The sequence below is a fragment of the Poecilia reticulata genome, chromosome 18 (assembly GCF_904066995.2).
Source record: "Poecilia reticulata chromosome 18, P_reticulata-male-v2, whole genome shotgun sequence".
NCBI lineage: Eukaryota > Metazoa > Chordata > Actinopteri > Cyprinodontiformes > Poeciliidae > Poecilia > Poecilia reticulata.
Window position 1 is genome coordinate 15,818,384 of NC_088847.1, and position 19,407 is coordinate 15,837,790.

At 40.0% G+C, this 19,407-nt stretch overlaps 1 protein-coding gene across 22 annotated transcripts in view; it reads right to left on the reverse strand.

Moving 5' to 3' along the window:
• Nucleotides 1-19,407, reverse strand: part of LOC103480667 (adhesion G protein-coupled receptor L3) — a 275,386-nt gene that overhangs the window by 171,896 nt on the left and 84,083 nt on the right. For all 22 annotated transcript variants that reach the window (XM_081599528.1, XM_081599541.1, XM_081599532.1 and 19 more), the window contains one exon: nucleotides 17,948-18,186. In XM_081599528.1, coding sequence (XP_081455654.1) covers nucleotides 17,948-18,002 — 55 coding nt within the window. In that variant the 5' untranslated portion in view covers nucleotides 18,003-18,186. The remainder of the gene's footprint in view (nucleotides 1-17,947; nucleotides 18,187-19,407) is intronic.

Genomic DNA, 19,407 nt, shown 5'->3' on the forward strand with positions numbered 1-19,407 from the left:
TTTTTATTCAATGAGAGAAACAGCTGTTACGTATCCAAACAGCTGCCAGTTCAAGATTTTGATTTTAATCCCAAAGTCATCAATCTGGTCAGTGAGATAAACCTGGTTTAGACAGTACAGCTTTTTAGCTGATTCAATGTGAATCCTAACGCACTACCAGGTCTCCAGGAGTGTCATAAAAACCTGCGTTCAAACTGAAAGCCTCTAGATTTTCTGAGATAGGAACGACAAAAAGTTAAATGATGAGACTTCATACTTGCTCACAGATGGGGAAAAAATGCATTTGAGGGTTTTTAAAACTTGTTTCAGTGTGAAAAGATAAAATGTCCAAACTGTGCGGGGGGGGAAGGTGATAAAAATGTAGTTACTGAATTTACCATATGGTGAATAAAAATAATGCACATGTGCCAGTGCTATTTTGAACCAATGTGACCAATTAGCGATGCTGGACTGTTGATGTTCTTCAAAGTCGAGCCTTGGTTTCGTTTTGCACTTCCCCCTCCGATGACCAGGGGTCACAATGCGACAAAAACAGTGTGCCTCCACAGCAGAAATGGCGGCAGAAGAAGAGGCTCACATTTTGTTTTTCTTCTGAACGTTTTGGCATTTATATAAATGAATATTTAAAAAGGAACGCATCTAGATTTAATAAAAAAAAACTGCATCTAATCACAGCTGTTCTCAGACAGATGCACTTGCATCTTTCACTCATGTCAAATCTGGTTATTTTTCACATCCATCTTCTATAAAAAAAATAAAAAAATAAATCAGAAACATTCATTTAGATGATTGATGATGTTGGTTTCAATTTACTTAATTTGGTGTTTCGTTTTGATGGAAGGGGTTGTGCTGCCCTTCTGCGAGGTTTTGGGGATCCAACAAACATTTTATGCACAACCTCCATAACTCCTCTGTGGTTTTTCATCTATTTCAATAACTCTATAGCCACACAAATATCTGGCGTAGTTACTCAACATTCTGCTTCTAACTTTGTGTTGAAGGCATCTGTAAAATAGTACTTTTTTTTTTTTTTTTAGCAAGGACCATTTTAGAAAGTACATATTAATATTCTTGAGAAAAGTATCCATGTGGAATGAATCAAAAAATGAAGTTTATGTGAAACTTAGTTTGTTGTAATTTTACTTCGCATTAGAAAAAGAGAGAGGATCGGTAACCTAAACTGGCTCCAGATCTTCCTAAATGAGTCCCCTGCTTCTCTCATTCCTTTTTACTCTGATGTAAAAAAAAAAAAAGGAAATACTTACTGCATCATTTCATGCCCAACACTGCCTTTCCTTTAAAGTACTGTGCAGACATTTTAAGAACAGCCCTTATTAACATATACTTTGATTACAAGGAGCCACATTTTCCTCCAGGCTTTTGAAGTTATCTTTATCAAAAGTTCTCCAGGCTTTCTGAAGGTTTCCAAGTTGCTTCGTTGCACTTAGTCTGCTATTTTGCGACATATCAGTCCAGTCCTTCCATCTGATCAAAGCAGCATATTGTGAGTCAATATTTCCCAAGTTTACACTAAATAGATACCTAAATATTACCTTGTTAATCTGTGTGGATGAAACAGAGGATGAACTCAAGCCTGTTTTGGATCATAACTATTAAAGGCTGCGAATGGCAAGAAATATTTTGAAGCTAACATATAATTGAGCTTTTGGCTCCCAGCGTTCCCATATGTATTCCCAGCTGACCAAATATTGCTTTACTGCATAAAAAACACATGGGTAAAAACAAACCTAAAATTCTAAAGCTTAAAAAAAAAACCCCGTTTAAACGTGATCCAAATTTGCGAGCGATTAAAAGGTTCACTCAGCCTCATAAGTTTTTCCTCTTATGAGATATGCGTCAGTGGGGAGATTAGGATTTAAATCATAAGCAGCCAGTTATAGGGGTGGTCCCTGTGATCCTCACCACTAAATACCCTCCATTGTGTTCCCAGAGCCAACGTGCAGCTGAGAAACATCTGCAGAGGGCCCATAAAAAGCGGCATGCCATATTGCGCGATGCCTCCGCCTGCTGTGGAGTGACATCGCTCACTCTGCGTCTCTCGTTTCAGCCCTCTCCCAGGTCCATCTCGTGGAGGAGAAAGGACTCTATTATCACAGTGAAAGAGGATCCCCTCCCCTACAGCCCTCCCCACCTCCCCCGCCACCTCTTTCCGCCAACAAATGAGGGGGCAGTGATCAGGAAGACGGCGTGTGAGTACGAGATAATATATGTGTGGAGAGTGGGAGTGCGCTGCTGGGGAATGTGCACCTGCAATTTTTCCTCATTTGACACAGTCGGTCTTTTGTAGGGTTCCCGACTACGGGGAGTCGTCTGGGAGAGGTTACGGCTCCTGTCCTCCTCCCGAACCTTCCCAAAGAATACGTTCCTGATATGGGATTCTGCATTGCGATGCCAGTCTACAAACCGGAGAACAGCGTATTTAAGACGGCGCAGAACGAGTTCTGCTGCTACGGCGCCATTATAGATAAACAAAGCTGGTAACAAGCTGCTCTAAGACAAATGGCTGGTAAATGTGTTTGTGGGTTTACAACATCATTTCCGGGATTGAGAAACAATGAAGAGGAAGAAAACAAAGACAGAAATAAAAGGATAATTGTCATAGGTTAGAACAAAACTTTTTAACTATTGGAGCCTTATGAAGAGTTCCTATTTTATTTAAAAGGGTGGGGGATAGTCTAAAAAAATCAACTTTTTTGAGCTTTACATCAAAAAAGAATCCTTACATCTACCATGGAAACCATTTCAGGGTGCCTCAACACCTGCTCGTACAAAGCACCGCCTCTTTACCCAAAGCTCAGCCCTAGCGCTTAATCACCCAGGAAGTGATACTTTATGTCAATAAATTTAGATTTAAATGGTGAGAAAAAGGGACAGCAAGCTGAGAGGTAGTATGCAACAACAAGTGGGGGAGGGGTTAGGGTAATACAAGCTTCATAAATCTACAAAAATCCTGCCTGCTTGTTGACTGGATCATTTTAGTATGCTTTGCTGGTCTAAAACAGTAACTTTTTTCCAACTTTGATAGTTTGACCCATATATCTTTCTTAGTGAGAATTTAATAAATCTGACACAATAGCTATATATTAAAAGAAAAAAATAAACTAAAAAAAATAAAAAATAGACGATGATGCAGATAATAACCAGCTCTTGAGCTCTGTCCTGACTCTTACTTCTGATTGCAGCATTTATATGCGTTCACATAGCAGGAACGATATTTGAGTTTTCTTACCATCAACCAGAAGTAGGCTTAAAGAGGGTCAGGGGGGTACGTCGAGGCGTGTGTTTGGTCTGGATATCTGTGATCCGTGACCCTAAAGCGATGACTCTCTCCACTGTTAATAGCTGCGGTGCGAGACTGAGGCCAAGCTTTGACCCCGTCTGAGCTCTGATGCTATACATCCGCAGAGGATTGGAGGGAGATTTGTGTTTCTTTCTGTGCGTGGGAGGGTTTGAGAAGAGGAAGATAAATGAAGGGAGTGCATGAGTCTTCGGTTGCGTGTGTTGTTAGTGTGGCACAAAAAAACAAAACAAAAAAAAAACGACACAAACTACAGAGTATCCGGCAAGAAGAAGCGCAATCGTTCTCGACCTTGGCATCTTTCCAAGCAGAGCAAGGCCAACGCCAAACATCTACCATTACTCTCGGGCTATCCATTTCTCTCGCTCTGCTTCCTTTTATTTTAATGAGAGCACAATTAATAAGGAAATGGACCAGCTTCCCAAAGGGGGATAGTTCCTCCACAATGGATGCCTTCTTTTGTCAATGGCTGTATTGAATTCCTGTAGTAGGCCACTGGGGCATGCGGAGGCTATCTCTGGTATCGCCGCACCCACCCTCCACACTCACTTTCCCTCCTGAGTTTGATCCCCCTTCGCTTCTCTCCTCGACGTCTCGTGGGCTAGCTGTGCCAGCGTATCATTTCATCCCCCCCATGCTCCTCCTCTTCCGTTTGCTTTTGCTTCAAGTCCCAAACTTACCAACTCTTAATATTGATTTTCTCAAGCAGGATCGGCAGTTACAGTGCATGCTCGGCTTACTCAGTGACGGCATTGAGGGAAGACAGAACACCATCCTGCCCTTAATTGGGCTGCTTCATCTGAGGCACAACTTTGGTTCAAGGGAGAAAAAAAATTTATATCCAATCTTTGTATGCGCATTAAATATTCACCCTGATTGCTCTTGAACTGCATGAGGAAAGAAAGAGATCAAAAGAAACAGAAGCTAATTAATCCTTTACACAGTTTTGTTTTTCAATTACTTCCTTTGTTGAAGAAATAAAGGTGCTGCTGCTTCATGCCATACACAAAGGAGGACACCTGTGCTTTCTTTTTCTCTCTGCAAGCTGCTCCCAATTGCCCTCAGGAGGGCAAACAACAACTGAAATGCCTCATAACCCGCAAAATACAAGATAAGCACCAAGATTTACTGAAAATAACAAAACGACACCTACAACAACTAGACCTCATAGCAAAATGGTAAAAAACTAAGTGCACCATCTGCCAATTCCATTGTTTAGCCATGTAAATGAGTTGTTCATTGCTAGTTTCTCAAATTATTTAACCCAACCTCAAGTGTACGATCACACAACAGATTCACACCATCGTTATTGAGTAAAAAAAGGTAGAGACTAGAGGTGTGCCGATCGATCGGTCACCGATCATAATCGACCGATTTTCGTGAAAAAGTGCATGATCGGTGATCGGCGATCATTGGCTCTTGTTGCCGATACCGATCACCTGCATCTCATTTCGCAGCCTGCCTGTGCAGCTGGTCTCCTCTTTCCTTCACACTGCGCAAACGCGCAGCAACAAATCCTAATCGATGTGGAACTATAACGCACTGAGTGAATGGGGAAGTTTGCGTGTTGCGGCGGAAAATTGAAGCACGTCAAAATGCATCAACACAACGAAGCTAATACGAAATAAAAACAATGCCATACTCGACGGATTTTGGCTACATCGAGGCTCACTGCAGTAAAAAAGACATATGGAGGATCAGACAGCAGGTAAAGCAGCGCACAGCTACAAACACTCACCCGGATTAGCATGACGGTCAGAAAGCTAAACAAATAACCCGCAAAATTATTTAAGTCTTTGAGCTGCGAAGTAAGACGCTGGTTCTGCTCTCGCTGTTGAACCGCTGCTACGCTTTACAGATGGTAATATTTCACAGAAGGAGCGCCGCTTCTGCTCCACCTGGTAGTGACTCTCACACCGAACCTCTGTTTGAAGCTGCAGTGTCTAACCTAAAAAAACATTTTACATACGCATTAAAACTTCCACTGTCCTAACATGAGACAGATAATCTCAAAAAAAAAAATTGATCTCCTCCCAGTTCTGCATAATTACTCCGCTCAGTCAGAAACAGCCACTCAGAACTAGCAGTAATCAGCTAGCCGCTATGCTATCAGGAAGTTTCATTCAGTAACTCAGGATTGTTTATTGTAATGGATCCTGTATTTGCCTTTGAATGTTAAGTTTTATACTTGAATTTTTTGGTAATGTTGAGAGGTTTTATTTTGGCTCTTTACATTATTTAGCCTCTTCAGAGCATTTATATGTTGTCAGTCTGTTAAAGATAGTATTACCGATCAATTTGCAGAATTCCTGTTTTGTTTAGTTTTCTTCTGGGAAAAAGTTATTAAAAACAAGTTTTTGTCTAAATTAAGGTGAATTCATGGTTCCTTTTTCCACATAATGTAACCGGTAGTGTTTATGATAAAAAAATAATAATAATAATTATGTGATCGGTATCGGTGATCGGCCCTCGTGGGTGATAGGTATCTGTATCGGCAGGAAAAAACCTGATCGGCACATCTCTAGTGGAGACTAACTTGAAAAATTGTTTGTGTAAAAACAAAAGTACACCCAATTGTGATTCAAGGAAAGCACCACATTGAGGCTGCTAAAAAAAGAAAAAACACACACATTTAGTCAACCAAAACTCAGCGAGTTTGACCATGTCTATCATGGTCATTATGTTGGAAATTTGCTGCTCAGTAGAAAAAAGATGAGTGTTACCAAAATGCCAATTTATAGAGACATTAGCAATGAGCTTAGAGGAGAAGTAGCTCCTCAAAATGGGAATGGGCATAATGAACAAGATGACTGTAATAACTACGCATTGAAAAGGATTCACGATTTGAGCTGCACAGTGTATTGAATCACAATCCTCACAATATAATTTTTTTTGCAATATCGCAAAGGACTGCTTGGATGCAAAATATATCTGACTTCTTCTAAGGACTTTTACTGTCATTTAGACAAACACCTAAAAGCGTTCTACTGATGTTACTGACAGTCAAAGGGGGGAAGGGCAATGCTTTTTTTCTTCATGTTGTAGTGGACCATCACAGGATCTGAGAGAGCATGTTTTCAACCACACACTAACAATGCTGAAAACAGCACAGCTTGATCAATAGTCTCCTTCACGTGAGAAAGAATCAGGCAGAGGGAGCTGGAGAGATGCACAGACTTCTAAAAAGAAACCTGGGAGCCTAATAGGTAGACAGCATCTGAACTAGCAGTAAGTTGGTTTGAGCAGTGATGGTTAAAGCCTAGCTGGGGGTAGCCTGGAGCTACATCTCTCATTGTTTGTATGTTGAGCCCACACAACCCCACACAACTTTAACTTTAATTTATCGAGGGGAAAAAAAAGTAATCAGAATTGTTTCTTTGCACAAAGTCATCAGTAAAATGGTGAGGTCTAATAGATGCACATTTGTTTCACCCACACACAGTGCTGGTAGCTTACCAACATGCTACCAGCACTGTGTGCTGGTAGCATGTTGTAAGCTGCATTGCTAGCTACATTGCTTTTGAGTACCCCTTGTGATCTTGACAGCATCGTTTTCTGGGTCTCACTTAATAAATTGTCCTCCAAATCAGTGTCAGATTAAATTATTTCAGGATCTGGATGAAGGAAAGCCACAGTTATGGTCAAACCTTTCAAGGGCCCAAGGCAACATCCTAAGGTTCGCCCTGCAGGTAAGAGCAAGTGGTCAAGTCTTCTCTCCTGAGACTTGACCTGAAAAAGCAATAGCTAGCCCTCTTCATGTGACTGTCTGGCAGTGATCACCCCTGGCATTATCATTTTCTAGGATTCTTTTTTTTTTCTCACTATACCTGCATTAGCTCATACCAAAGTCAGAACTTTCACAAGGCGAGTAAATGACCTCTCTGTCTCTTTTTGCACGTAGCATATAAAGTAAACAAGAAAATGGATGAATGGACGTTTGGACAATGTGGCAGCAGAAAATAAATCCAAACCGATTAAAAATGCATCCAACTGGCTTTGAACTGTGGTGTGCTGCACTGCATCATGTAATCTCTTTTATTCCTCTAATCCTGATGAGGAAACACCTAACATCAGATAGAGATCTGAAGACGGACGCGAGAGCGATTCCCACACATAAAACTATCTGCTGATTAAATGATGTTATTAGTAGCACATGTTTTGATAGGAAGAGATTCTAATCGGAATAATTAGTAAAAACGTATACAGCACTGCCCTGAGGCGTGTTTAAATGACGGCTTGTTTTAGAAGGGCTTCATTATGTGGGTGGTTGGGGCAGCCTCACCATGTTTCACTGTGCGTAGGAGGGATGAGGGGGGGGAGATGGCGAATCTTCCATGTCGACAGATTTACACACAAAGCCTTGCAGTGTCTAATATCCCAACATGTTGTGATCTGCCTGTTCGGTCACGGCAACAACTGTCATTAAAATGCAAATCGGTAACATATGGAAACGTAAACTTTTTTTTTTTTTGTACAGGTGAGGGATAGGCATCGCAAATGTGGCACTGAGAGGAGGAGGGGGAGAAAAAAAGCAATTAAATTCACAATTTGTGCAAAGCAGAGGTAACTGCATTGTCTCTCCCCACATGGTTTCCGTTTGCCCTTCGTGCTCCTCGCTGTCCGCCCACACCCTAAATTAGCGGCCGACCCCTGCTGATGCAGCGTGCGGGAAACCCTGTGGTCCTGTACACCCTCCGTTTTTTTGTTTTTTTTTACATTTTTCTCAGCCTCTATGAGGGGAGCTCATCTGCAGGGTTACTTTGCATTTCTCTCTCTCCAGCCTTCCCTACACAACAGTCACACACATCCACTACACACACGTGCCCGTATTATGCAGCCTAATGTAAACTAACATCCACTGCCACTTGACCTTGCTGTCGATATCTGTCCTCATTAAACACTGTTTGGGCAGCTGCGGGTCCACTTTAAATGGCATCATTCAGCGCTTACCAAATTATACCTTTTGCATCGCCGTCAGCCCAATTCATTTATTTGGAAGATATACACAGGTGGCAGCGGGGGCACCTATAAAACACGCAGGGCTATTTAACCCAACCTCCACCAACCTTAATCTCTCTGCCATTCATTCCTCTTGATTTGCGTGTTCTGACAGCCATTTGGCATTGTGGAGCGGTCAGGATTGATGCCGTGGGCAGCAAAAGGCCATTGTTTTATTCCCCATATCAAGCAGGTATTGATTTTTTACTCATTACGGAGGGACATAAAAAGAGTAAGGGATCTGTGAGTGCCAAATGTCACAGAAAAAATATGACGAAAAGCGAAGGCAGTCTAATAAATATTTAAAAAAACAAACTGACAGACTGCCAGGTTTTGTTTTAATAACGTAGGACTTTTAAAGACACATTTGTGTTCAGAATGAAGTGTTTTTTTTTTGTTTTTCTTCTTCTTCTCTTTGACAGCTGTATGAAAGAACCTTTGATTTCTTTAGAAAATAATTTTTTGCAACATAATTGCAAAATAATTTGCTATTTCAGTGAGCTTTGGGAAAAACAATCCTTTGGCAATGGAGAAATTAAACCCAGTGTCCCTACGCAATATTAAAAAAATATATTAAAAATTCCCTTTTAACACAAAATATTCTATTTAAACAGATTTTGGTTGGTATTATGTTTGGTTCTAACTTTAGGTTTAAGAAACACAATAAAGTGTTCGATATCTTGTGTCCCATTGTTGTTTTCACTCTTTTCAAAATAACATATTGAGACTAATATTAAAATTTCAATGTTATGTTTTCACTTTTTTCTTATCATCCCTAATATGTCTATTACTAGCACCATCATTTCAAGAGCATCGGGACTTTTGTGGTGTTGCCATTTGTAATTTCAGTAATTAATTCAACACTCCAAAATGTTTTTTTAAGCATCTCATCTGCTCAAAACTCATATTCTCACATTGATCTTACACAATTTTCTTTTTATATATATTTCTTACTTTTGCAGATTTATATTTTTGGTCCACTTCTAAACATATGTAAAGAGAAAATGCCACTGCCGGCCAATGGCTGTTGGAAGAAATAACAAAATGATAGATCTCAACATCAGGTCAGATGTAGTAGATGAAGAGCAAGAAGGTAAGACGATAAATGTGGATCCTACTAAAACCAACATAAGTGTTCTGATTGGAGTCAACTTATTTCAAGAGAATCATTGCCCTCACTGTGGGACACGAAATTAAAGTATTAAAATACAAATTAGCTTCTATTCTCTTCCAGAACTACAAAACATATTTGGCCTAATCCATTTTGAACAAAGCCCGTCATGTGGACTCCAGCAGAATAAGAGGCGGAATGAAGTAGGAATCGTAGCCTTGTCCACGGCGTAGATGAGGGTGGCAATGTCAGACCCGTTTCCTGGTCTCATTTTGTAACTTTGCCTCCCACGCATGCTACAGATCAAAATATACAAACACCTGCTGTCTTGTTTCGGAAGATCTGACTGCAGAAGATTTATGCTGTTTACTTTTAACCAAAGAGAAAACAGTGCGACTGTAATCATCCTCCCGCTTCAACTCGGCAAAACACACATGGGGTTGGGAAGTTATTTTCTATATCTGACATCTCTTTCTAATGCATATATAATTTAGCCTGCCCCGGAGTGCCGTATCTGCCCGCTGCAAACGAGTGATTGGCGTCCGCCCACTCCTAAGCCCACTTATTTTTTTCAGAGCTTTAAGAGGCATCTCGCAGTCACAACAAAACACTACACGCCTCAGTGGACTCCACAAAGAACTTTTCAGCCACTTTGAAATATGAGCTCAAATAAATCATTTGTTTAATTAATTAAGCAAATTAGGCAAATCCAGGGATGCCTTGGCGGATGGAGCCGGAGCCCTGGCACTAGGAGATTAATTAAGTGGATCGGCTACGGGAACAGTGAGACTGACGTTGAAGTTTAATGTGCTTGTTTAGTGACAGGAGGCCAACCTTGGCTTAAACGCGCTAATACTTTAGCGAGAGCAAATGGAGGCCGGTTGGAGGTGTTTGAGGCACGGAGACAGAAAACGGTGAGATGTGGGAATTTCTCTACCTGTTGGGTACATGTCTTTCCATGTTGCCATAATCAAAAATGTACAGATAGCTCTGTTGAATTGTACTGACGGAATACAAAAGAAAAAGCACTGCAGCTATAGGTTCTGTAGTAGAGTCCAATTTTAAATCTGGACTCTACTCAAACTCTGGACTCTACACAGTGGCCATACTGTGCTTTTGCTTATAAATCCACATCCGTAAAATAAATAAATAAATAAATAAATAAAATTCACTAGTTTTCCAAACTTTTTTTTTCCTTCTTTTTTTCCCAGACTGCATAGGAACCAAACTGCGTTTCACCTGACACCACTCTGTGATCTGCAACAGCGCATTGATGCTCACATACACCGAAGCAGATGTGTCAGGCAAACATCTGCCTCGTTCTTTTTATCCATCCCTCATTTCATAGCAATCCTCCTTCCCCCTGAGCCGTACGGTATCTGTGTTCCCGGGCTTGATGTATTGCGCTCGTATCTGACCGTGAAAAAATGCACGTCAGACTTCACGCTCCCGTCTCTTGCACTGTTTCCCGAGCCGTCATCCATTATAGCGGCCGCATCTCCCAGCTCCGTGGGGTGGTATTAAGCTGAATGAATATAAAAATCCTTCCTGGAGCATTTTTTTTTTTTTTTTGCATTCGAAGAAACACATGATTAATGTGGCGCTCAGGCGTGGCCGCGCTCTCCGAGGCACTGCCTTTTTCGTTATTATTCAATGTAACCAAAACAATGACGACGGTGCGATTTACTTATTTTTCCGACTCGGTGACGACTTCTGTGATGGAACTTTTTATTAATCTTCCGAGACTTTCCTGACACTCTCGCATACATCGATCGCAAGGAAGCACGTAAAACATGCTAAGACAAACAACACCTGCTGCCACCGGATGCATTTCTATACAGTTATGGATTTAGCCGCTTCGACACGTCTTCGGAAACATTTTTCGTCGGGAAGTAGGGTTTCATTTGTACATTTCGACAGCAAAAACGCTGTTCAGCCCGAGTCGCGACCTATTTATCTTCGCGGCGCAAGCATACGTACGCAATTTTTTTCCGTGCGCGTGTTGCAATTAGTAAATGTTAATAATGGCACGTGTGTGAAACACAGCTTGTTTCTGTCTGACAGCAGCCATATACTGACAAAGTAGACTGTGGACATGACAAAAATGGGCCACCATCCCTGCAGACTGCAACATCTCCAACAACGCTCAGACACGCATAATCACGCACACACACGCAATGACACTGCGGTTGAATATTCCCGGTTAAAGCGTCCCCAGCTGCAATACACTTCACTGGAAACATCTGGCCTTGTCTGCTTGTAGTGGATGGGGGTTGGGGAGTGGATTGCTTTTCTTACAACAGAGTTCTAATTATTTACAATATGTCAACCAATTTATCTTGAGCAGAATGCTTGGATTGTGTTTTGTGGGGGTATTACTTCATCCAAAGAAAACAAAGGCAACAGTCTGATGTCTTAAGTAAAAAAAACTGTCAAATATTCCAGGAGCCCTAATCCCTAATTGTTGTATATTTCAGTCAATTTATAAACAGATAATGAAGGCATTTTACTTTTTAGAGAAACATGAGCATTTTCAAATTCGCATCTCTTGAAAATTGGCTAAAAATAATTTGATATATCCACAAAAGTACTTTTTTTTCCCACTTGAGTTTGGACGAAAGTGTGCAAAATTACACTTTCTCCTTTCCCCTCATCAAGTGAACTTGCTGTTGTGGTTTCTCCACAACTGGTAAGTTTCAGCCACCTTCCTCAGATGCTTGAAGAACTTTCCGATAAGTTGAAACTGATAATCTCGCATCAGTTGTCTGTGCAGAATATTTTAATGTTGACGTGCATGGTTCTAATCAGGAGAGACTTCAAAGCTTCAGCTCTGATGGTGTTGATGGATGCTGCACTCCTCCATGCTAAACGGGAACATATTCTTCCAAAATAACAGGACGAGACATGCAGTTTTATACCGACGTCTTGTCATATCGGAACAGATTAAAGCGGAAGTTAATCAAATGTAACGGCGGCCAAAATACCATGTTTTCCCTGATCAAATTGTCTTTGTAAAAAAATTACAAATTAAAATATGAATCTGCTACATCAGTGTTACTGTACTCATGTTTGCATTTCACATCAAATTGTGCCGTGAAACTTTTTTTTTTTTCCCGGCTGAAAACAGAAAGCTAATTAACGGACTTCGGCTTAGATTTGCATAACTGCTCCGTTTTTAACAGAACTTAGTTAAAGGTAAAGAAAAATTAACCGATACAAAGCATATCATGTGCCAGACAATGTCTGTTGTTACAGACCGTTTAAGACTTTTTTTTTTCTTTTCCCTCTTCTCCCACAGAGCAACATCACTGTCTCATTAAAGCTGCGATGCTCCTATAGGGTCAGGGTGCTGGGTAGAAAAACTGACCACAATTCCCCCATCATTTATTTTTCCAGACACTATGCATCATTTGCAGGTAGAACTGTCATCACTGTGTGCCATCTCTGTTTTTCTGCCAACACCTATGCCACTGACCCTGTGACATTTTTCCCCAGACGTAGTCACTGACAGAGCTATTTCTACGTATTGGTTATTGTTCTTTCCAACAGAAAGTATTCCCAACTCAATGTTATATGCTTGGCTGTTACTTTTGAACTTACTAAATAGCAAACAGGTGAATTTGTCTGTTGCTATAGTATAATTTACACACTGAAATGGCCTGGATCAGACTATATTCATTTATTTAATTGAGTTTGGACTAAATTTGATATATAATTGAATAGCTCTTGAAAAGAGCTTTGTTGTGAACTGGACCCACAAGGTTGATGCCAAAACATGAAAGAGGCCTGCTTGATCTGGAAACGCAGGTCGTTTCTTTGTCTTCATTTAAGACTTTTTAGATGGCTAATCTGAATGGACCTTACCAAGCTCGAAAAAGCTTACCACGTGGCTGCATGTCTCACAAACAAAGCCTCGCGGAGCTTAGTTTCTATGTAAACATGGCGTCTTTCATTTTGACTGACTCTCTGCAGAGTATTTCTGAGTCGATTAGTTTAGCATTTCTGCTGGATTTTCACAAAATATCAGCAAGGACAATGGACAAGGGAACCAACAAGTTCATGTCATATTTTTTTGGACGACATCAAGGTGTTTGAGCCACGTGATGCCTCCAACATTGTGCGCGTCACAGCGAAATGCTACCGGTCGATGAGGAAAACAGCAGAACCTCACACCCTCAGCATAAATATAGCTGTGGACAAGGTCACTGATGCCTATTCTTGCAAGGTTGGGTAAGTCGGGTATTCATGGTTTTGAGGGTTACTTTTGAAATCGTTGATTTCTGTTGTTGGCAAATGTTTCAGTGTGCCTAGGCCTGATACTCTGTACTCAGTGCTAGCGTGGCTAACACAATTACAGTTTAGTAAAAAGCCTTTTCAGGTTAAATAAAATCTTTAATGTATGTCAGATACGGTACACATTGCATATTGATCTGTTCAGCTAACGTAAAGCTGTAACAGACAGGTTTCAGGATGTAGAAGTTGTATCGGTACTGCCATTATGCTATACTTAGCTAAAAGGTTTTCATAATGGATGTGTTTATTATTGACTTTCTTTTTTTCATTCACTAAACACAAAGCAAAGCAATAATACTTTCACCAGCAGACTCTCCTTTGTTCTTAATGAACCTTCGACGGTTGAGCTGCAAATGTGGTCGTGCACAAGCTTTGATCCAAGCAAGGCTTTCTGTTTCATATTTTGGAAATCTGTGAATTTTAGTTCCACAAATGCCATCAGGATACCTGACATCGCCTGTACAGATACCCCACTGACGGTGGAGAACCATTCTTTTTCGAGTCCTGACGCAAAACCTTTCTGCTAGTCTGCTGGTCCACAATGTACATAAGCATGTGTTTACTACTGTAGCTTGTGTTTGTGAGACGGTCACGCGCGTGGTAGCTGTGCTGTGAAGTGAAATGGGCATTAGCCAATGAAACGCAGCCCTTGTGGTAAGATTAATTTAGATGACTAATCTTTAGTAAAGAATTTTTTCACAAATCAAAATCTTGAATGCAAAGTTCAAGAACTTGCCATTACTCCTCATTTGCATCAAATATCAATTTAAATCAAACATGTACTTAATAGACATAAAAAAATAAATAAATACATAATCCTTATAATTCCTAAACATTTAAAGTAGGATCATCAAGATAATTTAAAACTTAACCCTAAGCAACCTATTTAGTAAATATATGACTTTTACTTTCTTATCAGACACCGGCATCACTTATTAAAAGAACATTTCACACTCTGTTATTGTTTTTCAGGTTGACCAGTGGGTTTAATTTAACATTTTCCGAGGCTGAGAGAGTCCCAGGTGTTCTGAGTCAGCTCCTCGCTTCCTCCTTCCTCAGATGGCAAGAGGCTCTTTTAGGAAGTTCAGTTGTGGTTTACTAGCAACTGAACTTTTTTTTAAACCGGGCATGTATATAAATCGATCTTTTAGTTTTAATTCAGAAGATATGAATAATCTGAATTCAATTGAACTGCTTTGAATTGTTGAACTGAACTATTATTGCTTAGGGCAGTTCATTGCCCTTCCATTGTAAAGACTTCAGAATTCAGAAGTAGAAACGGAACAATCTCTTATAAGTGATTAATTGCATTAGAACTAGCCTGATACTGGTATCAAAGTATAAAGATTTTGTGGGGTTTTTTTTGTTTGTTTGTTTGTTTTTGAGGAGGGTGGTGGGGAAGTTAAGGTTTCAAAACTGTTAAAATGTTCTTGCATACCGTTCCAAAAGTTTACATTCCTTCCTACCAAGATGTTGGAAAAAGTGCAGGATATGTTTTCTGAAGCACAGAGTAACGCAGAGCTCTCCCTGCCCTTGTTGCTGTGCACTGCCAGCCAGTTTGCTGGATGATAACTACTACATTTATTCCCTGACTTCCTAGAAAGACAAATTAAGACCATATTTGTGTCATGCCTGTTGAGCTGTAGATTGGGGCGGGCTACCTGAGCTGATAGCTTGACTAATTTTGAGTAGCAGAAGGACAACACAAAAAAAGCTGTAATATTGTGCTCAATATATTTTATACTGTGTTTAAGTCTGTGTATGGAAATCAAAATATGAATAATTGGTACTCTTTTGTTTTGAACATAAGCAGATTATGCTACAGCGTTTGGTCTAAATGTGTTAATCCTGGTTTGTTCACTTAAAGCGAAAATGTATAACAGCGTATTACTTATCCTGGTGAAACTATTAAGAAAATATCCAAAGGAAAAAATAAAAAAGGTTTTCAACAAACATGGTCTAAAGTCTCATTCGTGGCTTGTCAGAGTTCCTGTTTCCAATAGCTATGGGGATTTTACCGAGAATACCACTCTGACAGAAGGAGTATGGAGCTGTTAATCAGTTGCTAATCTGCACAAAGAATGACTCAAAGTACTGGGAGTTGGGGTTATATGAGGAAGTTGGTTAGCCTTGACTTTTTTTTTTCTTTTTTTTTAAACCACATCACCGATGTTTCTCAACAGCTAACGTCATCAAGAGCTCTCGCTTGATCACAGCTCTGTGTTCATCCCATTTATTCAGAACAGGGTGTTCAAGTCAGCATTACGAACAGCAATTTCTTATCACAAATGAATTCTGAAGCGCCTCAGTGCGTCATCTGCACTACTGGTATTAAAATCTGACAATTTTTACTCGACAGGAGTCGCTAAAGAGACATGTGGCAAAGTGCTGACTTGACCTCTTTTTTTTAATTTATTAGGCATTAAAGAAAAACTAGTGATGCCAAAGACCCTTTACTATCATTATCAATAGAGAGTGAACCCAGTTGCCACCATCCTTAAGTGGTAAAATAACAATTCAATTAGCTTGATATTTCCCATTAATGGTTTTAGACAGTGCAAATTGCAATTTCTACAGGCTGTTGCCCCCCAGGCACTCGCTACGGCTAAACTGCGGCCACATAAACATCTCAAAACCCTTACAACACCATCGACTGCTTAAAAATCAAGATCAATTGACAGAATTCAATTAATCTGCAAAAAAAAAGCTGAAAACAAAAGGGTCACAGCTATGGTGCTCTCTGTTTACAGAGCTGCGATATAAGTGAGTGTTTTCAAAGTAATCCTCACATTTTTATGCTTGAAAGGAGAGACAATGATTTTTTTTTCTTCTCTTATGTGGAATCTTTCTAAACATACAAAGTGCCGTGTGCGTACTTTTTGTCACATTGAAACAACAAACGTCAGTGTAATTTATTAGCAGTTTATGTTAGAGACCAAACACAAAGTCATGCGTGATTGCTAAGTGGAAAGAAAATGATTTCAGACAAAAATCTGAAAAGTGTGGCACACATTTATAATCAACACTCCAAAACAAAAAATTGCAATTAGACTTCAAGTCTTTTGGAGAATGTTTAACAGTTTTGCACATTTAGGGACCAAAATGTTTGCCTCACCTTTTTTGTAAAAGAAAAAAAAGTAACTCAAGCTCAGATAGATAGGATAGAGAGAATCTTTAAACATCTGTTTTTTAAAATAGTACCATAACTCTCTAAGTTAGATTTATGTCAGTGTCATTTGACCATATAAATTTACTTTAATCCAAGCTCTGTTTGCATTTTTAAAGTTGTCTCGTTGGAAACGGAACCTCTTTTTTTTTTTTTTGCAGTCTCTGACGTCAGCTTTGAATCTCTGTAGCTCTCCAGCTTCATCATGAACCTCTTGACTGCTTCCATAATTAATGCTCTCCTCGTCTGATCTGCAAGGGTAGGTGGACGGCCATGTTTTGGTCCATATGCAGTTGTGTCGCTCTACTGGTGTTTGTCAGATAATGGATTAAATAGTGCTGTAAGAGATAAGCTATTGTTTAATAACCTAACCTTGTCTTAAGCTTCTGTACCACTTCATCGTTGCATGACATCGTTGTGATTACATCTATGCATTTATTAATGAGGTGATGACTGAAAGAATTTGGGTGCATTTTTTTTTAGGTGCAACAAAGTAAAAGACAGATTGAAAAAAGACACTTGCTTTGTTGTCAACCTCTGACATAAACTAACAACAAAACACATTACAGTTACATTTAGCGTGCCACTGTATGTATGCCTCTTTAAAAATAAGTCAGGTTTTAATGCATGAAAAGAAGCGACAAGAGTTTTTGTCTCTTTCTGTAAAATGTAATTTTTTTTTAAACCGGCACACCACAATGTTAGAGGAGTAATGCTGTTTTTGTGAATGTAGGAGGCATCTCTATATTTAATAATACACCAAGAAAGTAAGAGAATTGGAAAGAAAATGAGAGTGATATGTAAAAACATCAGAAAGTTAAGACATGGGGAAAAAAAGAGAAAAAACTGCTAATTAGTCAGAGGTAGAAGTGAAAACAAGACAGACAAAAGCAGAGATTTTTTTTTTTTTGGTAGACGCTGTAGAATTTGGCACTTACATAGTGAAAAGATTATTCTGATACGGCTTCAAACCGTGGCCAATCAGACACAAAGCAAGGCTATGTTTTATGCCCACATGCACTCACAAAGACAAATGCTGGATTAAAGCAGACAGACTCACCCAGTGCGGCTGGTGCGAAGAGGCTGGCGAGGACTAGCAGGCGTGCGGTCCACATGGCCTCCTTCTCTCACCGCCCGCTGCTCAGAGTCCCAGATGAGCTCAGTGCTAAGTCTTTCCCTGGCAAGTGCCTCAATTGGTTGCTTCCTCTATGGCACGGCTCCCTCCACTGCGCCACTCCTCCCACAAGGCCAAAATATCTTCTTTATCTGGTCCCAGATGTTTCCCCCCCCAAAAAAAATCTGTCAAAGATAAGAAAACAAACAAAAAGTTATTCAGGGCACACTTTATGCAAGCCTTGTTTCATAGGAACAATGGGCGTGTTGTCTTTTCCAGTAAGAAGAAGAAGAAGAAGAAGAAGAAGAAGAAGAAAAAAAACAACAGCAGATGGATGCACCGTGGCTTTTTATCATCCAGTCCTTATGTCACTGTGGGTTTCAAGTTGTCATCAAGAGGCACAGCGCAAGTTGCTCAATCTCCAGTCAGCCGAGCTCACACCGGGTGTGATCAACCAAAGGCTGAGACGGTGTGAACCGCGAGATGTATTTTTGGGTAGTCTGTTGTTGTTTGCTCATCGGAGTGTTAACTCCCCCACCTTACCGACAAATCACTCCCACAGAGAAACAAAGACGGGAACGGGAAGAAAAGGACAACTAGGACGGTCTGCATATCGCGCATGTCTATGCGTGCGCAGGCCCCGGTGTGTGTTCTTGCAGGGGCCTGATGGTAATTGACATAAGAGATGCAGAGATGTTTTCGCTTTCCTGTGGGCATTAGCCCATAACTGCACAGTCTGAGTGTTTGCACCTGTGAGTGTTTTTTTTTTTTTTTTTTGCATAACTACTGTGCTCTCGGGGCTTCACTTTTACATTCCAACAAACACAACAGCTGACCAGATTTACTCTGAGCAGCTAATTTATCCAGAGTGCAAATTACACCGGCACAATTGAAGAGTGGTGGGTGGAGCGTGTTTGTGCTTTTTTTTTTTTTCCTCCAGCAAATAGATCTGCATCATGCAGGCATGCACTATGGTGAAAGGATAATCTTTTTCTCTTGTTTTAAACATACCGTTCCGTGCAAGTTTTTTATTTTTTTCCAATAATTTTTTTGTCACACTGAAACAAAATTGAATGTCAGACAAAGATAATCTGAGAAAATTCAACAAAATGCAAATTTCAAAGGATAATTTTATTTTACATGACAAAAAAATTGTTAAAAAAAAATAAAATAAGTGCTTCATAATCCTAATAACTGGTTATGCAACCTTTGGTTGTCATAACTTGTAACAAGTCTTTTGTATCACCGTGGAAGGATTTTGGTCCACATTTCTTTGAAAATTGCTTTTATAAGTACACAGAGGAGGATTTTTGAACCCTGAGCAGTTTTTATTTTTTTTATTATTTTTAAGTAATGCCACAGCATCTCAAATGGATTTTACTCCAGATTAAGCAATTACTTTGATC